Source organism: Ptychodera flava, chromosome 21, assembly GCF_041260155.1.
Source record: "Ptychodera flava strain L36383 chromosome 21, AS_Pfla_20210202, whole genome shotgun sequence".
NCBI classification, from domain to species: Eukaryota; Metazoa; Hemichordata; class Enteropneusta; family Ptychoderidae; genus Ptychodera; species Ptychodera flava.
Genome location: NC_091948.1, coordinates 36,490,925 through 36,512,097, shown reverse-complemented (window position 1 = coordinate 36,512,097; position 21,173 = coordinate 36,490,925). Strand labels below are relative to the sequence as shown.

Here is a 21,173-nt window from a genome sequence, read left to right as displayed (position 1 = left end):
TTGAAACATGTCTGAGTTATGGCTCCGTACATGAAAAAAATCGTAATAAAATGGCCGCCTGGCGGCCATATTGGATCGTATCACAAAACAAATAGACGTGCATATCTATGACATTAATCAATGTCCTTGTACCAACTTTGAATAAAATCGGTTGAAACATGTCTGAGATATGGCTCTATACATGAAAAAATCGTAATAAAATGGCCGCCTGGCGGCCATATTGGATCGTATCACAAAACAAATTGACGTGCATATCTATGACATTAGTCAATGTCCTTGTACCAACTTTGAATACAATCGGTTGAAACATGTCTGAGTTATGGCTCTATACATGAAAAAATCGTAATAAAATGGCCGCCTGGCGGCCATATTGGATCGTATCACAAAACAAATTGACGTGCATATCTATGACATTGGTCAATGTCCTTGTACCAACTTTGAATACAATCGGTTGAAACATGTCTGAGTTATGGCTCTGTACATGAAAAAATCGTAATAAAATGGCCGCCTGGCGGCCATATTGGATCGTATCACAAAACAAATCGACGTGCATCTGTATGACATATGTAGTAATCCTTGTACCAAGTTTGAATGAAATCGCTTCTTGCATCTCTGAGATATCTGCGTGAACGGACGGACGCACGCACGGACATGACCAAACCTATAAGTCCCCCCGGACGGTGTCCGTGGGGACTAATAAAACGTGACCACATGAAAAGGTACAGGATTTTAAGTTCTAGACAACGCTGCACGTTACATTTACTTGGTCCACTTATGAAATTACTTAAGAATTTACTTTAAGCAATGACCTACATTTTCTTTTCGTTTCAAAAAGATTTTTTAATCTAATGGTCTACAAAAGTATTATTTGAGAGTCAAAGACTTCTAATTCCCACTTGGTGAGTATTTTGCCACTATTTTCATTTGATATCAAGCAAACTGTGACAATGTGATAATGCCCTTGATACTTTTAAACCACGATGCAGCACGTTCTTAATACCAGAAAAATAGTCCATTTTCAGTCAAGTAAAGCTCTTGCTTATTAATAATGAGGAGTTCAGAAAGTTCTAAATTTACCTCTTAACAAGTCATTGACAATGACATAGTCCCCACTTGTAATAGGAGTATTAGTCTTGAGGGGGCAGGGAAATGAGGTCATTAAGAAGTATCACTAAAGTGTATATGTTCAGATCTATGGACACATAGGTCTATGTCATTGTTCCAAATTTGAAACAAGAGGCATGTCTAAGTTATGGTTCTAAATCGGGAAAAAAGATCAAACCTCTAGCTGTATTGGCCAGCCAAGAAATACACATGTGCATAATAAATGAGGTACAAGATGTGACATCTTAAGGTCTATTATCCTATCAAAATTGAAGCGTAAAGAACTTGTGATTACTGAGTTATGCATATATATGCATATTCAAGGTCTAAGGTCATCAAGGTCACGTGACATTTTGAAAAAAAAACATTGTATTGCTAATTAATCCATATATGCCAAAATTCAGACCTCTAGCTCTATTGGCTTGCCCACAATTATATATGGGCATAATTAACGAGGTAAAGCATGTGTTGTCATAAGGTCTCCCATCCTACTAAATATAAAGGACATAGCACTTGTGGTTACTTATTTATTGACATAATCGTGTATTTTAGGTAAAAGGTTATCGAGGTCACATGACATTTTGTCAAAAAATTTCTATCCTATAGTCTATCCCTATATACTAAAAATCATACATTTACCTCTATTGGCTTGTTCAAAATTAGATATGCACATAATGAATCAGGTACAATATGTGGCGTCATAAGGTGTCCCATCATACCAAATATGAAGGGTGTAGCACTTGTGGTTCCTGAGTTATGGACAAATATGTATGTTTGGGGTCAAAGGTCACTTAGGTCACGTGACATTTTGTCAAAAAAATTGTATTGCTAAGTTATCCCTACATACCAAAAATCAGACCTCTAGCTCTATTGGCTCGCTCAAAATTAGATATGCACATAATTAATGAGGAACAATATGTGGCGTCATAAGGTGTCCCATCATACCATATATGAAGGGTGTAGCACTTGTGGTTACTGAGTTATGGACAAATATGTATATTTGAGGTCAAAGGTCACCAAGGTCACGTGACATTTTGTCAAAAAAATTTTAAGTTATGCCTATAACCCAAAAATCAGACCTCTAGCTCTATTCGCTCACTCAAAATTAGATATGTGCATAATTAATGGGGTACAATATGTGGCGTCATAAGTTGTCCCATCATACCAAATATGAAGGGTGTAGCATTTGTGGTTACTGAGTTTTGGACAAATATGTATATTTGAGGTCAAAGGTCATTGAGGTCACATTACATTTTTCAAAATAATTGTATTGCTAAGTTATCCCTATATACCAAAAATCAGACCTCTAGCTCTTTTGGCTCGCTCAAAATTACATATGCGCATAATTAACGAGGTACAATATGTGGCGTCATAAGGTGTCCCATCATACCAATATGAAGAGTGTAGCACTTGTGGTTACTGAGTTATGGACAAATATGTATATTGAGGTCAAAGGTCATTGAGATCACTTGACATTTTGTCAAAAAAATTGTATTGCTAAGTTATCCCTACATACCAAAAATCAGACCTCTGGCTCTATTGGCTCGCTCAAAATTAGATATGCACATAATTAATGAGGTACAATATGTGGTGTCATAAGGTGTCCCATCATACCAAATATGAAGGGTGTAGCATTAGTGATTACCGAGTTATGGACAAATATGTATATTTGAGGTTAAAGGTCACCAAGGTCACGTGACATTTTGTCAAAAAAATTGTATTGCTAAGTTATCCATATATACCAAAAATCAGACCTCTAGCTCTATTGGCTCGCTCAAAATTAGATATGCACATAATTAATGAGGTACAATATGTGGCGTCATAGGGTGTCCCATCATACCATATATGAAGGGTGGTAGCACTTGTGGTTACTGAGTTATGGACAATATGTATATTCGAGGTCAAAGGTCACCAAGGTCACATGACATTTTGTCAAAGTGTCTGAGATATCTGCGTGAACGGATGGACTAACGGACTGACATGACCCAATCTATGAGCCCCCTGGACTTTATCTGTGGGGACTAAAAACTGTGTCACTGCATCCTTTTTGCAATATGAATACGATGAGAAACTAAATTTTTATTTATCTTGGCCTTATACATGGGAGCCTATGTACTGCCTTATACATGGGAGTCTATGGACTGCCTTATACATGGGAGTCTATGGAGGTGAAAACTAGTGTGAAAATCTCAGTAATACTTTATGGGTCGCCTGTGCTTATACATGGGAATCTATGGACTGCCTTATACATGCGGGTCTATGGAGGTGAAAACTAGTGTGAAAATCTCAGTAATACTTTATGGGTCGCCTGTGCTTATACATGGGAGTCTATGGACTGCCTTATACATGGGGGTCTATGGAGGTGAAAACTAAAAAGTCCTCTAACATGGCCAAATTTGATCGCATTGTGAAACAAATCGACGTGCATCTGTATGAGGTAGGGTACTATCCTTGAACCAAGTTTGAACAAAATCGCTCCAGGCGTCTATGAGATATCTGCGTGAACGGACGGACGCACAGACGCACGCACGCACGCACACACGGACGCACGGACGGACGCACGGACATGACCAAACCTATAAGTCCCCCCGGACGGTGTCCGTGGGGACTAAAATAACCTCTAGTTTTGTTAGTCGCATATATTCTTCTATGTTGAATGGAAAGTGAACTCGTTGCCTTTTTCTACACTGAAAAATATTCTCTGAGTTACATTTAATACGCTTTTTCAAAGTAGGCGATGCATGGAGATGAAGTTCTCCTGTCATAAGTACAATTAAAAGCAATGGACAAAAATATAGTTTAAATGGAAAAATTCATTTTATTTGCATGCAAAAAATTGAGATTTAACAAGTGAAATATATTTAAATATTTTAGTATTTACAAATAAATAAATATATATATATATATATATATATATATATGTTTTGTATTCACAATCCAAATAATTATAATTTAAAAGCCTTATCTGACATAGATATATTTCTGTCTGTAAATAATAATACTGACATTTTTCCATCAGATAAAATCAAGAATTAAAGTAAGAATGCTGTTCATGAGTTGCACACTCTGCAGCTCCACTTTGCATCTTCATGTCGGAAAACATTTTCAGGGATGTCTGCACAGTCTCCATGATACCATTCATTGCATCCATCACATTGAGCCATTCTTTTTTTTTCCCTTCGGGTTGTCTGCAAATACAATAAACATCATATTGAATTACCTTAGGTTTCTTTTGTCTGTTTGTGGATCTACATTTTGGAAATGGATCCAAATGCTTCTTTTCGAAACAATCACATAGGTGCTTCCTCATCTGTTTCTGATCAAACAGTGAAAGTGGTTCTGCAAAACAAAGAGAGACTGCAAACGCAATTGCAAATAGGCCACAATCTTTACCACCGTCTTGTTGCTTGACTGGGATGTGGTTAACCCTGACAGACTTGCCTTAAACCTGTACGATTGAACAAACCTGACGTAAAACTGATTCAGGTATGGTGTGGTTTAAACTGTCATAGTAATTGACAGTATCAGTCTCACAGCCTATGGTTGATACAGTTACCCAGTGACCAGGACTGTACAGGATCTGAACCATCTCTCCTGGTACCTGTTGAAAGAATGACACATTTTGTGCAAATAGAGTTGACTAGAAGCCAGCTATTTTGGGAAACTGTTTAGCCAGCAACTTCTGTGCTGCATGAATAACAGCATTATCAAGCTGATCTCCGTTTGAAATTGTTTTCAAATTGTCAGTACTCAATGAAAAGTCTTCATTCATCTTGTTGGACTCACCTTTGTCAGATTCTTCTTTCCTTTCTCTTCTGTACTCACCTTTATCACCAGGCTTTTCTTTCGGTTTTCCTTTTTTGTTTTTTGATACCAAACTTGTATTGCATTTGCGTTTCTTAGCACCACTCGCCTAACCTGAAAAACTCCAAAATGGTTTTGTGGAGCCCTTTGGGTGGCCACGACGATGTTTCACTTGTGCAATAAATAACTTATCTCTTATTTGTTTAATTGGAGAAATGTTAGCATTCATGGTGGTACTGTTAATGTCGTCATTGATGGTGACTTCAGGGAGCCTTTCACTAACATCACCAGATTTGTCAACATCACTTATATCACCAGATTCTACAATTTGATTCTGTGGAGGAGACTTCATTTGAGACACACCATCATCCCTTTTACAAGTGCTTGAATTATTTTCTGGACTACCGGTACTATCCACCTGATTAACCAGATCAGCTGCTTTACTACTTCTGCTGCCATCTACCTCTATGCGCACAAACTTATTTGCTTGCCAAGCATACATTAACAACTTCAAATCTCTAAGTTTTTCAAAAAATTCCTTTTGACCACATGTAGCTAAAAATGATGTCAGATCTTTAGTTATTTCACTTGCCACATTGTACTTTTGCCGTTCCGTTAATGGACCTGTCGGTTGACCCTGTGTCTTGACCACAACTGATGATGCTGCTGGAACATCTGAATCTGTAAAGTCCTTCTTCCATCAACTTAAATACAAAAAAAAAAGTCCTTCTTCCATCGCATTGGAACCAGATCTGAAACAAATAAGTCAATGTTATTCTTCTTTCTACATGCAAATATATGATGACATGGAAGTTGATACATGCAATGAAAAGAGCAAGAGCACTTCAACATGTCATCAACTTTGTACACCTTTTCTCCTACTTGAACATTTGCCATGGCCTTTTCTCCTTCCATATAGCTATTGACATCATACGAACCGTTATCTAATTTCTCAAACTGCTTCATTATCAAATCTACAGCAGGTGCAGTACAAATCCTAGAAACAACAGATTGAATATCACAATCCCACCTTGTATCAATCCTGGTTTTCATCATATTGAAAGATAAATACGTTACATTCTGTGCAGTGTGGCTGCAAAAATTGATGTCTATCAATAGAATCACTCAGATGACACGACCGTCCAAGATATGCTTTCAGCTTCTGATGATGTGACTCCACCCTGTTGTTTGTGTTGTTTCCTAGAGTTGGCAGAGACTTTCTATAACAGTGAGCCCACATTTCGCGGCAGCTGTCCCAGTTATCTGTGAAGTAAGAAGAAAATGATTTTGGGCTTAACTTTAACAATTCTGTGAATCGTTCATGTTAAATTTCTTCAGAATGGGAATATACTAGGGATGACATTGCTTTCATTATATCTGATTTAAAATTCTTTCTAATATCCAAGTCACTAACTTTCTTTTTGAGGTATTTCACTAAGAACATGGAATGTGCACAACATTATATGCGTATTTTGCATGGAACGCTTCACAGCAGATATTTCTGTGAAATCTTTGTCAAGAAAAACAATTTTTACTTTACTCAGGTCATTCTTTGCACCGACATGGTCAAATAATTTGTGGATGGTATCTTTCTTCTCATTTTTTACAAATGCATATCCAACAGCTCTACCCTTACCTTCTCCATCTTCAATCAGAAATGCGTACAGAGGATAGCCTTCAATATTTACCTTGTATGTGCCGTCAATAAAAAGGACATCAGGATATGGTTATAAAGCAACTTCATGTTACTTGTCTGAAAAAACAAGTTCAAATTCATCATCTGAAGACATTTCAACTACATTTGTAATATTTGGATCATCTTGTTGCAATTTCAGAAGTCTATCAACAACCTTCTGCCCCTCAGACCTACCTTTAGAATTCTTGTTATCAAGATTTTTCTTGATATTGTGAATGTCCTTGGAAATCACAGTTTTTCCTGTCTTTTCTGAAACAAAATTTTTAATATTTCTGATGTCAACATTTAGTTGTAGGAGATCTTCGACCTGTTTTAATTCAGAATCTTCCAGTCGTCTGTTTTCTGGATACCATCCAAAAGCCTGTGAAGAAATAGGGTGGTTATGTTCTGTGGAAAGAACTGTTACTTTGTAATTGTTCATTGCTTCAACATATACCAGTCGAAGCTTGACATTACAACCAGATGCAAAGTATGATTGACAAGGACGTTCATTCACAACTCTGATTCTGGGTTTGCCATAGTGCTTGCAAACAAATGTAATGTCACTGTAGGGAGTTTTTGGGATCCAAGGCGCCTTTATTTCTGTGACTCGTCAACACTTTCATTGGATGGCAATTATCCAGACACCACTGCCTGTAAGAAATTTCAAAGTCTGAATAAGTGGAAAATGTTGAGCCTACAGCGATTGCATTTCCTCCACCGACTTGTACGTGGCTAGGTACTTTGCTATCCACTTGTGTGGAGACACTGCTCTTACGGTCCCTGCAAATAAACAAATCATGGTTAGTTTTCTCAGGCAAAGTCACTTTCACTTCTGACTTCTCAGACTTAGGCCTGGAGACACTGCTCTTAGGTTCCCTGCAAGTAAACAAATCATGGTTAGTTTTCTCAGGCAAAGTCACTTTCACCTCTGACTTCTCAGACTTAGGCCTGGAGACACTGCTACCATCTGATCTGCAAACAGAATCAAAGTTTGACATTATTTTGTCAGTTAACACCTTTCTTTCCACTGTTGACAATTCGCAGCAAAAGACAAAGGCCAACAAAGCTGCACCATGTCGGTTTAGATGTTGAAGACTATCCCTTGCCAACAGTTTCTTCATCTCCACAGATTCCCTAGAGAAATAATAAAGTGAATCAATAAAGCCTAGGTCTGTAAACTTATTTCCCAAATCTCTCAAGAGTCAGTTAAGAGATATGACAAACTCATAATTAACACTCTGAATGAAATCCAGCTTAAGATTGGTGTATGCACTGCTACACCTGAACAAGAGAGAAGAAAGGAGAATGTAAGTACCGTACTTGGGGACACTGCCTTCACCTGTTGGTAAAACATCTTCACTTTGGAAGCTACTGCAACAGGGCTCTCACCAAAGTTATTGATACCTGCATGAAAAATCAAAATATCAAATTGATGAACAATGTCGCTTATCTCCTCAAAAATCTGCTCAACACGTTTTCCTGAAAAGGAAAGAACCCAGCTGCAACAGGATAAACATTGTCTTGCAAATACTTGACCATGGAATCACCTACAATAAGACAGGAAAAGGTAGCCATTATTGAAGAATGAAAATATGCACAAATTGCAAATATACTTATTGGTATTCTTGGTCTGTCAAGCGGGATCACAGCAAGCAGTTGAAATTATCACGGCTGGAGATGACCAGTATGATACTCAGTCGAATCTGCAGCAGAGAGGGAAAGAATGCTCTGATGCATCTCCTTTCCGGGGGGGGGGGGGGGGGGGGGGGGGGGGGGGGGGGGGGGGGGGGGGGGTGGTAACTCCATGGCTAATAGTACGGGGGGGGGGGGGGGGGGGGCTCCTCACGAACATGGAAACCCAAACTGTTGTGATACCAGTTTTGAGCAAAAAACACCTACCCTTTGTGATACCTATTGTGGAAACGCAGCTATCTCTTGGCGGGGTAGCGTGAGTTGCTATGTGAGTGGCGGGGTTGACCTTTGACCCGCATAGCAACTCACGCTACCGCGCCAACAGATAGCTGCATTTCCACAGCTGTCTGATACCGTACCCTTGACCGCGGAGTGACGTCACTTTCACCTCACGCACGCGAGTGAGGTGAATTGGGATTTGACTATACAGGACAGTGAACAATGCAGAAATTATGTGACAAAGGACGGAACTTAGTGTTTATCATTGACATAATGTTGAAACTTTGAATACTGGTGTAGGCTAAAGGTTGAAAAATCCACACTTCAATATTTTGTTCTCACGGCAGTGTGACGCAAAAATGACGTTAAAAACTGCAAGTTCCCGGATGTCCGCGGTCAAGAATACAGATACGACTCACTCGCCTTGCGTACCAGGGTTACCAACAGTCAAACCGACAGATCGGAAATATTGATGGTAGATCTGGGATGTAGATACACGGGTTTCCAGTGTTGACAGCATGATTTTTTAATAAATGTCAGTTTGTGTTTAAAACCGGACCCTTTCTCATACCAACACCTCGTGAAAAGTATACCCTTTCTGATACCAAACAGTGCAAAAAACGACCCCTTTCGCGCGGACCCTCCCCGTATAGCCATCTATGGGAGTTACCCCCCCCCCCCCGGGCCTTATATACACTTTCCAGCTAATATTTATTTATTCATTAGCCGTGTTCACAATAATGACATTGGCTCAGAAAGAAAGAGAGAAGGGGAAGAAAATGTATAACACTGAAAAGTTTTCAGATTCACTTCATTCACATTAGCTCAAAAGTAATTAAACTTTCTGACTGAAAATCTGTAACAATTCATTCATGTATTTTGCAACAACATGAACAATGCAACTGTCAGTACATGACAAAAAGTACTTAAAAAGAGAATCATTGTCAAAGCATTTTAGCTGGTTCTGAATGTTAAAAATTATTTCTAAGGGACTGGTCAGTTTCTTCGGCCTGGGGGGGGGCCGGTGGATTATTTTTTGCCGACGTCAAAAAGTGGCTGACCCCCCCTATTCCAAATTTTGAAAACAGGGTGACCCCCCCTATTCCAAATTTCTAAAACAGGGTGACCCCCCCCCCCCCGGCGCGACAAAGGTAAAACAAAAGATGGACATAAATTATATATATATATATATATATATACATATATATATATATATATATATATATATATATATATATATATATTTTACATTTTACATATATTTATATTTTAAATAGTCATTCTATGTTTTAGTGAAATTGTTGACATGTCAGTTGTAAGATAGGAATTTCAAAGTGTCAATCTTAAAGTTTAAATACAGTACATTTTGAATGAGCTGTATTTTGAATGAGCTGTGAATGTATTTCACACTTTCTCTGCTTAACCAGATGTCCTGAACTGTTGTACAGAAATGGATGTCAATCATTAATATCAAAGAGGAAAAGCAGTGAATCAAAAACTTTGATGGGTGTTAAGACTTGCCAACCATCCAATTAAATCTACTGAGGAGCCATAGAGAGCTTTTTTAGCCAAATCTGATGTGTACAGTGTCTGAGAGGACCTTTTCTTGTGTAACATTGAAACCATAAAAGCACAGCTAATAATGACAAAACTGCCTTTTTTAACTGTTATTTTGTTCATAAAAAAGCATCTTTCTACAGAAAACCTATGAAACAAAGGAAAATAATTGCATCAATGAGAAGGAAAGATATCTTGTCATTTTTCTATCTCTAAAATAAGTCACTGTATCAAATATATATTGTGAAATATTTGTGCATGTTGCTTTCTCATACTGAATTCTCACAGAGAGAACAGAAAAGTATCAGGAATTTGTCATCCTTTTCATATGAAATGCAGATTTCATAATGGTACACTTTCACTTAGCAAACATCAAGATATCTCTGAAAGTATGGCACCCGAAGGGCGCGCCAAAAAATATGAAACATCCTGATATCTCTGATATATATATATGCCTTGTATATTAAAGTCATGCACCTGAAGGGCATGCTGAAAGATGTATGATATATTAAAGTAATGAACTTGAAGAGCACGCTGAAAAATATTGAACATACAGATATCTCTGATGTATGTATGCTTGATATGTTAAAGTTGGGCATGCTGAAAAATATGACTGATTATTAAAGTTACGCGCCCGAAGGGCGCGCCGAAAAATACAACTGAATGATGAATTTTGTGGCTGACACTAGCATTTTAGGCAATGATGAGCCTGTGTCAAAATTCAAAAACACACTGACCCCCCCTATTGGGCATTTCAAAAACATGGTGACCCCCCCTATCACCAAAGTCAAAAACAGGGTGACCCCCCCCCATGAATCCACCGGCCCCCCCCCAGGCTGAAGAAACTGACCAGTCCCTAAGTAAATTGTTCGTACAGTTTGTGCTGGTTTACTTGGACATAATAAAATACAATGGATTTCATCACCAACACCAATATGCATACTTAATTGTACATCGCTAATTATGGAGATGGATAATTCTTAGAAACATTTATGTACCTTCATGTCCATGACAAGTTTCTCAAAGAGCTCATTCCATCCAAACTTGAACAATATATAATAGGCCGCGGTTATTCATACACTTTTAAACTGTCAACGTCCTATCATACCTCCCACTCCTACAAACACTTGCCGCTACCTGTCAACTTCAAAGTAACTTGCTGTACGTTTGACAGTTCGGTAGCCTTTATGTCATTTCACTCTCTTAGTCCCGTCTAGCCCCCTAGCCCTGCGCTACAGCTGTGGTGAGCGGGGCGATTAGCTGTAGCGGAACACACAGCATCGTACGCAGGGCTACGCTCATCCCTGACTTTGACACTAATGACCCCGTGACCCCTCCTGATTTCCAATGCATAAAGCCACGTGAACAGCTAACTTTCGAAGTGGTGATTCGTATGTATTGGTCTCTGTCCAGCACATTTGTGCCGTGAAGTGGTCAGTTTCATTGTAACTTCATGGTTTATTTCCAATTATATAAGACTAAGATCGAGTATTTCTGTTCTGATGAGTGTATCCGTTGGGAAATAAGGCATATTACTGAGTAAGTTGAATCCGAAAATGATTCCATATTCAAATCCAATTTCAACTTCGGAAGGTCATGCAGCTGCAGATCAGACGACGCTGAGCGCGACCGTAGGACATCGTTCAATAGTAATATGGTGGTAGTCCGTTTCATTGCCAAGCAGATGCGTTCCCAATGTTTCCAAGAGATATTATGCCTAGGAAGAGTGAACAACACCTGCTCATTGCCAAGACGTCATCTTCAATCGTCACATGTTTGCATATTGAGTTCTGTCACTTCTGGCTTCACAATCAGGAAGACGGAATCGGTAGGTACAGTCGTGCTCCGTCGAATCATGGGGAACAGTTGTATGAGGTGCCGAATGTAAAAACAATAATTTACATACATACATACATACACGCATATATATATATATATATTTATCACATGAACTGGCCCGTATCTCCACCTGTGTGACGTACACCAGCACAGATAAGAAATCCATATTACCGCTGTTGTACGTCATCAACCGGAACTTTTTTTCTGCAATGGTACCGTTGACGGTTCGTACATGCACGTTGCGACACAGACTGATTTGTGGTTATCGATGCCGTGCTCTCATGACATTTTGACAAAATGGTGAAATCAAGATATGGAAATATAGAAGGCATGTCCAACGATATTTCGAGTCGCTAAAGCTTTAGCTATTCCAAAGAATCGAATGAGGATACCGTCGGTCGTTATAATGGCTTAGTAACGTCAAGGTTCCAGTCGTAAGGCTCAAAGTGGACGTCGTCGTACCTGACGATCGCCAAGCGACGTCGTACCGGGCGATCGAGGTTGGCGATAAACCCGAAAGATACACCTCAACGAAAGTTCAACTTAATAAATGAGTACCGTATAATCTTCGGGAAAGCGACATAGAAGGCACAAGCATAAAGTCATTTTACGAACAACGAAAAATTTCCTTCATCACACAAATTATTCCGTGGTTTCTCGATCGGAATCAAACCTGCAGCGTAACTTAGGCTAATAGTGAAAACATAAGCTGTTGACCTACAGTGCAGCGCCGTAGAATCCGATGTATTTCGAAAGTTGACTCGGACAACACTCAAAACAGAACAGAGTTCCCGTCAAGTAACAAAACTGGGAGGTAACTACGGGCGATATATGTGTCACAGCAAATATCAAAGTCCGTAAGACGAAAAATTGACGACCGAGATGGCCACTGGCGTAGACCGGTGACGGCAGTGCCCACTATTAGCTTTACAACTTACAAGCGTACATTGTGTGTGTCATCAATCTGAAACTTTCGGGCTCGCCAAGGTCGTAAAATTGTGATATTTTATATCCACAGCATCTCTAAGAATGGTAACTACTGTTTCGATCGTGTCGTTGCATTAGTTTCATAAATATAATTGTAAATATTCTAAATAACTCAAAATACTAAGGTTATCCGTCGCTAGCGCGGTGAAAGTCATGTCCGCCGATGGCAGACTTGCCTTGGCATCGGTCCAGCGCGAGACAATGATTGACATGCGCACGTGACCGAATCCGTATGTCTGATTGGTGGAGATACCATTTCATGTATCAAAAGTTCAGCTTAATCGGATTTATGAATGAAAGTATGCCTGTAAACATTCGCACATCTCCTGGGTGACGGTCCGCTTTACTCAATAAATGAAAGTAATCCGCGTAAGGAAAAACAAATATCGCGATAAAAACCGTGCAATTTGTTACAATAATTTCGATCCATCCACATCAAAGAAAAATAAGAAGACTGTTCATGTGATAAATATGTAATCCCATGGAATTTTCTCTGTTTGACGTCATCGTATACTCGTGTTTTTCGCAGAGCCGCACAACTTCTCGCCTTCGGCTCGAAGTTGTACGGCTCCGCGAAAAACACTCGTATACGATGACGTCAAACAGAGAAAAATACCATGGGATTATATATAATATAATATATATATATATATATATATATATATATATATATATATATATATATATATATATATATATATATATATATATATATATATATATATATAATCATACGTGTATAATTCAGACATGTACAATATATATATATATATATATATATATATATATATATATATATATATATATATATATATATATATATATATATATATATATATATATATAAATCATACGTGTATTAATTCAGACATGTACAATACATACCATACATACATCACACGTACACACATAATTTCGCACAAGCATGCATTTACACTACACATCCATACATACATACCGGTACATACATACATAAATATACATACATACATATTTACATACATGATACCTACATACACACATACATACATACATACATAGACTAATATAGCCTGGACAAGGTCAGAATTTACATCGAGCCTCGCCGCAAAAAATTTTATATACATAGGACTTCGTTCTGACTTACTGATAGAGCTGCAAAATTTTATGTACATAGGACCTCGTTCTGACTTACTGATAGAACTGCAAAATTTTATATACATAGGACCTTGTTCTGACTTACTGATAGAGCTGCAAAATTTTATATATACAGGACCTCGTTCTGACTGACTGATACAGCCGCAAAATTATATATATATATAATATATATATTATATATATATATATATATATATATATATATATATATATATATATATATATATATATATATATATATATATATATATATATATATATATATATATATATAGGAACTTGTTCTGGCTGACTGGTACAGCTGCAAAACGATGCTGTGCGTTCCCGGCGTTGAAGGTGCTGGACGGAAGGCGGTAGGCCTCTCGCGCTGTGCTGGGAAAACACAGTATTGTACGCAGGGCCATGGAGCTAAGAAGGTACCATGGTAGGGCTAAGAATGACCCAGGCTAGGTGCAATTATTGTAGCCCATATGCCATGCGCTGGCTTTTCTGATCTTTTTTCTTTGCAGCGCTGGCCTGTAGCGGCTGCTGCTGCACAGCAACACAATAGAAAAAGACCACACACTGCCCGGCCGGCCTCGAGCTGCCTTTTTTGCGGCTAGACCCTGGCAAGACTAAAGCTAATACACGCATAGTGCTGGCGCTTGTGCTATTCAAGTGCATTTGAACTTTCCTGTTTAATAATAATAATAATAATAATAATAATAATAATTTATTTCTATAGCGTCTAAATCCACATAAAACAGTGATCAGAGACGCTTAAAATACACTTTAAAAAGTAAATGAACAAATGCAATTTTAAAATTGTCTACAAGATTGAAATTTTAGATATTAAAAAAAATTAAAATCAAAGACAACCTAAAAATCTAATTTAAAAATGTAAGTCTAAGAAGGTAGGTTTTTAGCAAATGCTTAAAACTATTAACAGAGTTCGCGTTTACGCAAAAATCGTGCGTATATACGCATTGAAATTGACTCTCTACGCATTTTTTTCATCGTTATGCGTTTTCTATACGCAAAGGATAACACCGAAAGCACTCCCCACGACTGAGCTTAGGCGACAACCAGACTAAATTTGTTGCAACACATTTCTGTCAATCACTCATTTTGTGTGGAAAGTTTCGGATTCTCTGGGCGTTGTCTGAAAAATCGGCATCGTAGTCCACACGTTATCACGTTAGGCACGTTATCATGTCAGCTGTGCCTATGAATTACGTTGCTAATTTTCAGGCGAGCGAAAGTGAGTGATTGACAGAAATGTTGCGACAAATTATATAAATGCCAACCGTGCACGATCATCGCGTCTCGCTGTTCCCAAATTTTGATCAAGCACACATGCAGCATGGCGTCGAAGCAGACAAATCTGTTTTCTTTCAACTTTGCTCTACGAGTCCGTGAAAAAAATGATTCATCGGTAGAGCTCGTCGGAATCCCGATAAATTTTGAACACTGCAGAAGTGTCTGGATGGTAACTGGTCGTTCCGGCACCAAGTCGTTTCGGCCCAAGTCGTTTCGGCCTCTCGATTTCCGGCCTAAGTCACTTCGGCACTGCAACCCAAGACGTTTCGGCATCTGTGTTTCGATTTTTTTTCAAACTATTCAGTAATTGACTGATCCGTCATATTCGTAAGCGTGACCTTTGCGTTCTGACCAGTACTTTATGTGCATTTTGTGTGAATTTTGCCGTGCTGTTTCGTCACTGCTTTCAAACTTTTGCCGTGTTGGCGGCTATTGATATCGATAAACTTGTGTCACAGATTTGAAAATGATATGTGCGAAAGTGAAATTACGCACTCAAATGCAGCCATTACGCAATTTTAGCAGACTAATGCGTATGCCGTACGCGAGGAGAAAAAAGTCACCGCGAACACTGTATTAAAGTTTGAACATAAACGGATGCTCAGCGGAAGAGCGTTCCACAATTTCGGAGCAGCGGCACTGAAAGCTCTGTCACCAGATTTCTTTGTTCTCACTCTGATCGAACACAACTTGAAATGCTCTGCCGAACGTAGATTACGCCTTGGGGTGTAAAGACTTAACATTTCTGTGAGATATTTGGGGGCAGAACCATGAATACATCTGAAAGTGATTATCAAGATTTTAAAAGTGCTTATAATCCTTTGATGAACTGGCAACCAGTGCAATTCCTGTAAAAGTGGAGTAGTGTGAGCATGACGATTTGAAAGGGTAACAATCCTGGCAGCAATGTTTTATATGTGTTGGATATGACTAATTGAATAATGAGGTATGCTGTCCAGCAAAGAATTACACATGTCGATACGGGAGGTTATTAGAGCATGAACTAACTGTTCAGTAGTTGTCCTAGACAAATATTTACGGATGAGGGCAATGCGACGAATGTGAAACATAGTGGACTGACAGATCGAGCCGACGTGGGTTTTCATAGAAAGACATGAATCAAGAAGAACACCCAGAGACTTTGCATTACACTTAGCTGGAATCAATGCATCACCGCTACGAATTTTCCTTGATCCACTATCAGTGGGATCATTACATGAAGAAAAAATCACAAATTCAGTATTGTCATCATTTAGACACAGGAAGTTAGAAAACTTCCAGTTTCTGACATCAGAGATACATGCTTCAAGATTTGTGATTGTAACATCATAGTGTGCTCTCTGAAAAACCATGTACATGCTTGAGTCATCTGCATAAAAGTGGTATTTACAGCCGTGTTTAGAAATCACATCACCGAGAGGAGATGTGTAAATATTGAAAAGTATAGGTCCAAGGACAGAACCTTGATGTACACCAGTATCAACGGAGTTGTAAGGTGACTTAGCAGAGTCTACAATTACACATTGTCTACGATTTGAAAGATATGACTTAAGGTAGATAAATACCAAATCATTCATTTTTCTGTCTAATTTTCAAAATTCTCTGAGAATACGCCTTGAAGTAAGACCCAGAATTGAGATGTGTCACCAGTTCAAGATAAGGAATGGTTTCTGTGTAATTCACGATTTTTAAAAATCAAAACAAATGCACGTGGCTATCCCGGTTAAATCGGTGAGCTTTTGTAAACATTGTGGACACATTTGCATTGCTATTTGCATAAGCCCCCTTGAGAGACACAACGGTGCTTGGCACTAGCTAATTTACATAATGACATGCTGTGACTTCTCCAAACACCAGGATTAACTCTGTCTGTAAACAATAAACCGTAATTAAATGTTTGTCGAAGCCTAGTCCAATAAACAAGTATTCGTACAGTTCCAGACATAGTCTACACCAGACAGCAAGTCATTTTTGGCCCACGCGGTGGGCGTAGCCCACCTAAGTGGGCCAATGTCATAGGTTGGCGTGTGTTAGTCTGTATGTGTGTCTGTAATATGTCTGTGTGTGTGTGTGTTATGGATTTGTGTCGTCGATATCTCTCGAACTTGTTCATCAAATGTCACGTAATTAGGTTCACAGAATCTTTAGGATGGAAACTAGATCTGATTAGGTTTTGGGGGATGTTGGTTGCATAGTTCAGCAGAAATTAATTTTTGAAGTAATATTTTGACTTATTTTTGCTCAATTTTGCTCATTTACATAGCAAGGGAGGATGCACTAAATTATGAGGAGTGGGGCACAGAGGACTTGGAAATAGTATTACCATGACTAGGGTTTTTAGCTTGTGTGTTCATTCGAATGAGCTTTTGTGCTACTGATGTTTTAAATTCTCTGTGAATATCTTTCTTTGTGTTTGTCTGTCTGTCTGTTTGCCTGTCTAAGAATTATGACAAAAAATGACACTGTTCGTTTGTGTATGCAGCTAACTTTCCTCATCACAGATATATGTCTGCATTGACCTGACCAAAGTTGACAATACTTGCTAAATAAATTGAAAATACTCTGTGATAACATTAGTCTAAGTGGTTTAGCATTTTTGCATTACTAATAACTAATTAACGTATTTAAGAGACTTTCCTACTATGGAATATATATCAGTATTGTCTTGACCAAAGTTGACAAAATGCCATCTACATTTCATTACTACAGTGGTGAAATACCAGGGCTCGAAATTAACATTTTTGCCTGGTAGTCTACTTGGGCTACCATTTTCTGAAGTTGGTAGCCCAGTGACAATGGCTGGTAGCCCATGCATATTTTAGTTCAGGGCATGAGAGAAAATGCCGAGAGAGTTTGACCGGTTGACCTCGCTGTTAATTTTATGCAGGAAATTACAATAACAATGCTTGGTCGAATGACGCAGTGCCTTGAGGGTGGGATCACCAGTGGTATATGGGGAGGAGTACCTTCCCGATGGTGATAAGTGGTGCAGATTACCGTCGCCTAGGTGACTGGCGTATACGCGTGCCAAAAGACACCTATGGTTGATTTCCTGTTGACCAGTCGGATGGCAGAGTTGCAAGTACCTGGACTGAACCATTTGGATTTTTGTGGGTGTCGGTGGTACTTTGACAATATAAGTAAAAATGCACATATATTGAGTTTATTGTCTTGTTTATGAGCGGCCAGTATTTCCAACAGCATAAATTATGTGCATTTGCCCTTGAAGGAATAAATAATTTTCGAATAAAACATCGCGAATGTAACTACATTCCTTAAGCTCGACGTACACTTAAGTGCCCCAAAGAACCATGAAATCGCCCGACTTTCGATTGAAGAGATGAGTTTTGCCAAACCGCGTATACAGAAAAAGTGGCAGATGACTTTATATTTAGAATCATAGACAGTATAGCGAGATGTAAAAAATGTGAAACAGGCTCCCCACCTAACTATCCTAAATGTTTTTGTGTCGAGTTTGTGTTTGATTCGTTTCGAAAATGTGTTCCTACATTCTTATCTGATTGTTTGTGTTAGTGAAATATTTGTTTCGCTTTGGATATTTGTAGAGAAGTTTGGATTAGTGTATGTGTACGGTAATGTTTTGTTTGTGTGGGGAAAGCTTATGGCGAGACGCAGCTGGACCTATGTTGTTACAAAAGTTGATAGAGTCGCCCTTTGACGCTTGCGTTTCGAAACCCGAGTGTGGTTTCTCATCAGTCGCAGTGTAGATTCTTTCCTTAGTTTGTGTTTGTGAAAATTTATTTTAATGCATTTTAGTGGTCTTGCTTTCCGATTAGCGAGGCAAGTATATTAATTTTGGTCACGTTGTGAGTCCGTTTGGTGGTTCGGTTTGTTTGTTCTATATTTCTTTACTTCGGTAAATTTTGTTTTGACTGGTGTGTCTTTTAGATTTTTGCGGAGGTTTGTGAATTTTAGGCAATAAGTACCACTGCGGGGTACGGATTTTATGTTTATTGGATCAAGATACTTACAAGTATCCTGGTTGATGTGCTTGTTCTCGTACATTTTAATTAATAGTTCATTTACTTGTTTACTGTTTGTTCTGGCTTGTTGTGTATAATACTGAGTGTTACGTAATTGCCTTTCGCATTCGAGTACGTAATCGTTTGTGTTGACAATAACGAAAAACCGACCCTTGTCGAAGGGTTATTTTCCCAAAATTTGTCCAATGTTTGCAAGCTGGTTTATCGCGATTCTTTTGGCACGCGACATGTTTTGTTTCCTTGTTTGAAAGGGTATCTCTAGAAGTGCGAGTTTAGCAGCTTCAGATAGCTTTCAAGTTTTTTTTTTTTTGTTGTTCGTGGAGTCCAATTTGACTTTTCTTTGAATTGGTGTTGTTGCGATTGTTTGTGTCTCACGATGTAGCGTAGTCACATTATACGACTTTATTTGTTGAAATCCTGAGGTGGTTTTATTCTGTTTGGTTTTGTTGGTGTCCGAATGAATTTTAAGGCTTTTGCCTAGTACTATTTTTCGGAGTTTTATAGTTTGAGCGATGATAGGTTGTTGTTGAATTTCATGTTGTTGTCGGCTTTTCTTTGGAAATAGCTGATTTATTTCCACGGCCATGTTTTCTGTTACGTTACAGTGATTGTTTATTTTGTATTTAATGTTGTGTTTCAGTTGTTTGTTATGTGTACGATTTTTGTTATTTCTTTTAAGTGTTTGTCATCTTATCGTATCTTTTGGTAGTTCCCTTTTTGGAGTATTTGGTGGCCCTGAAAAGGGCCGCTTGGTATGGGTTTTTGTTAGCGCTTGGCGCGTTTGTTTTGGCGATAAGCCTAGCTTTTTATGCTTCTTTTCGCCGATTCGATGTGCTTGGTGAGTAGGTGTTTGCCGCCTTCTTGTCACTGTGTGTGCTTACATGGACAGTCTGCATAGCCCTTGAATGTGGTCTCGATTTTGATCAAACTTACAATTTAGGAGTATATATCAAAACTGATAAATGATTTATGTGATTACTGTAGCTATAGATAGGCTACATTCAGGACGGGCAGCGACGGGCAGTAATTAGTAGGCAAAACAGGTGGTTTTCACCGTGGGCAGAACTCGGTGCAATGATACTGAACATTAATAGTAAGCCTGTCACCTTAAAGGTAATGCTGTAGGTGAAACAAGGACACACGATGGTACAAACAACACCACAAGTGAAACGTACACACAGAAATACACGCGTCCTACGTTGTGCCCACCCGGGCCACGCGATTAAAATATGACTGATACTGCTGGATAGTGTTAATTGGGTCGGTAAACAGTCAATTAATAGTTTAATTGACTACCTGGGTGATTGGCAGGTCGTGTCCAACGACGCATATGCAAAGCAGGCCAAAAAACAAAAGCCCCCAAAGTTATTGATAGCTGGCCAGGGGTCACCATGAATACGTAATGAAGCTTCACTACGCAGAAACTGCGTAGTCAAGCCCTTCTTAACCGGTCAAACTCTCTCGGCATTTTCCGGCATGGTATCTTTTTTCGTTAACCGGACAAAATTTTTCAAGATTCTGCCCATGAAATGAATTTTCTAGTCATTTTATGTGAATACTTGCACACCTTTAATACTCAAGGAAATAGGTATAATGGACGATAGTGATACTCAAAAGTTTGGTGACCTATTGACAACCCGTTTCACTGTCAGAGTTGTATGCAAATTTTGATAGTCGTCATGACAACAACACGACCTTCTCAATATTGAGACATACTGTAGCAGGTCATTGGCCATCATTTCCTGTGCTTGTCATTCAAGTATGTCACTTCAGAAATTGAAACTTTATAACAAAGTTCCACTGAACGCGTGATCGTCTTCGTAATTTGCATTACAAAGTCATAGTACGGCCTT

At 38.7% G+C, this 21,173-nt stretch overlaps 1 protein-coding gene and 1 long non-coding RNA gene across 12 annotated transcripts in view; one reads left to right on the top strand and one right to left on the bottom strand.

Annotated features, from left to right (window-relative positions):
* Positions 1-3,899: 3,899 nt before the first annotated feature.
* LOC139122132 (uncharacterized) lies at positions 3,900-11,417 on the bottom strand. 10 transcript variants are annotated; one of them, XR_011549402.1, is made up of 4 exons: positions 11,053-11,417; positions 6,779-8,133; positions 6,545-6,661; positions 3,900-6,171 (listed from the first exon to the last, which is right to left on the bottom strand). It is a non-coding gene; the product is annotated as an uncharacterized lncRNA (long non-coding RNA). The 10 variants fall into 10 exon arrangements; XR_011549398.1 differs by having other exon boundaries at positions 6,597-6,661; XR_011549400.1 differs by having other exon boundaries at positions 6,597-6,661; positions 6,779-6,965.
* A 284-nt stretch (positions 11,418-11,701) lies between these two features.
* LOC139122131 (frataxin, mitochondrial-like) overlaps positions 11,702-21,173 on the top strand; it is a 70,896-nt gene continuing 61,424 nt past the window's right edge. For both annotated transcript variants that reach the window (XM_070687541.1, XM_070687542.1), the window contains exon 1: positions 11,702-11,882. In XM_070687541.1, the coding sequence (XP_070543642.1) occupies positions 11,709-11,882 (174 nt within the window). In that variant the 5' untranslated portion in view covers positions 11,702-11,708. The remainder of the gene's footprint in view (positions 11,883-21,173) is intronic.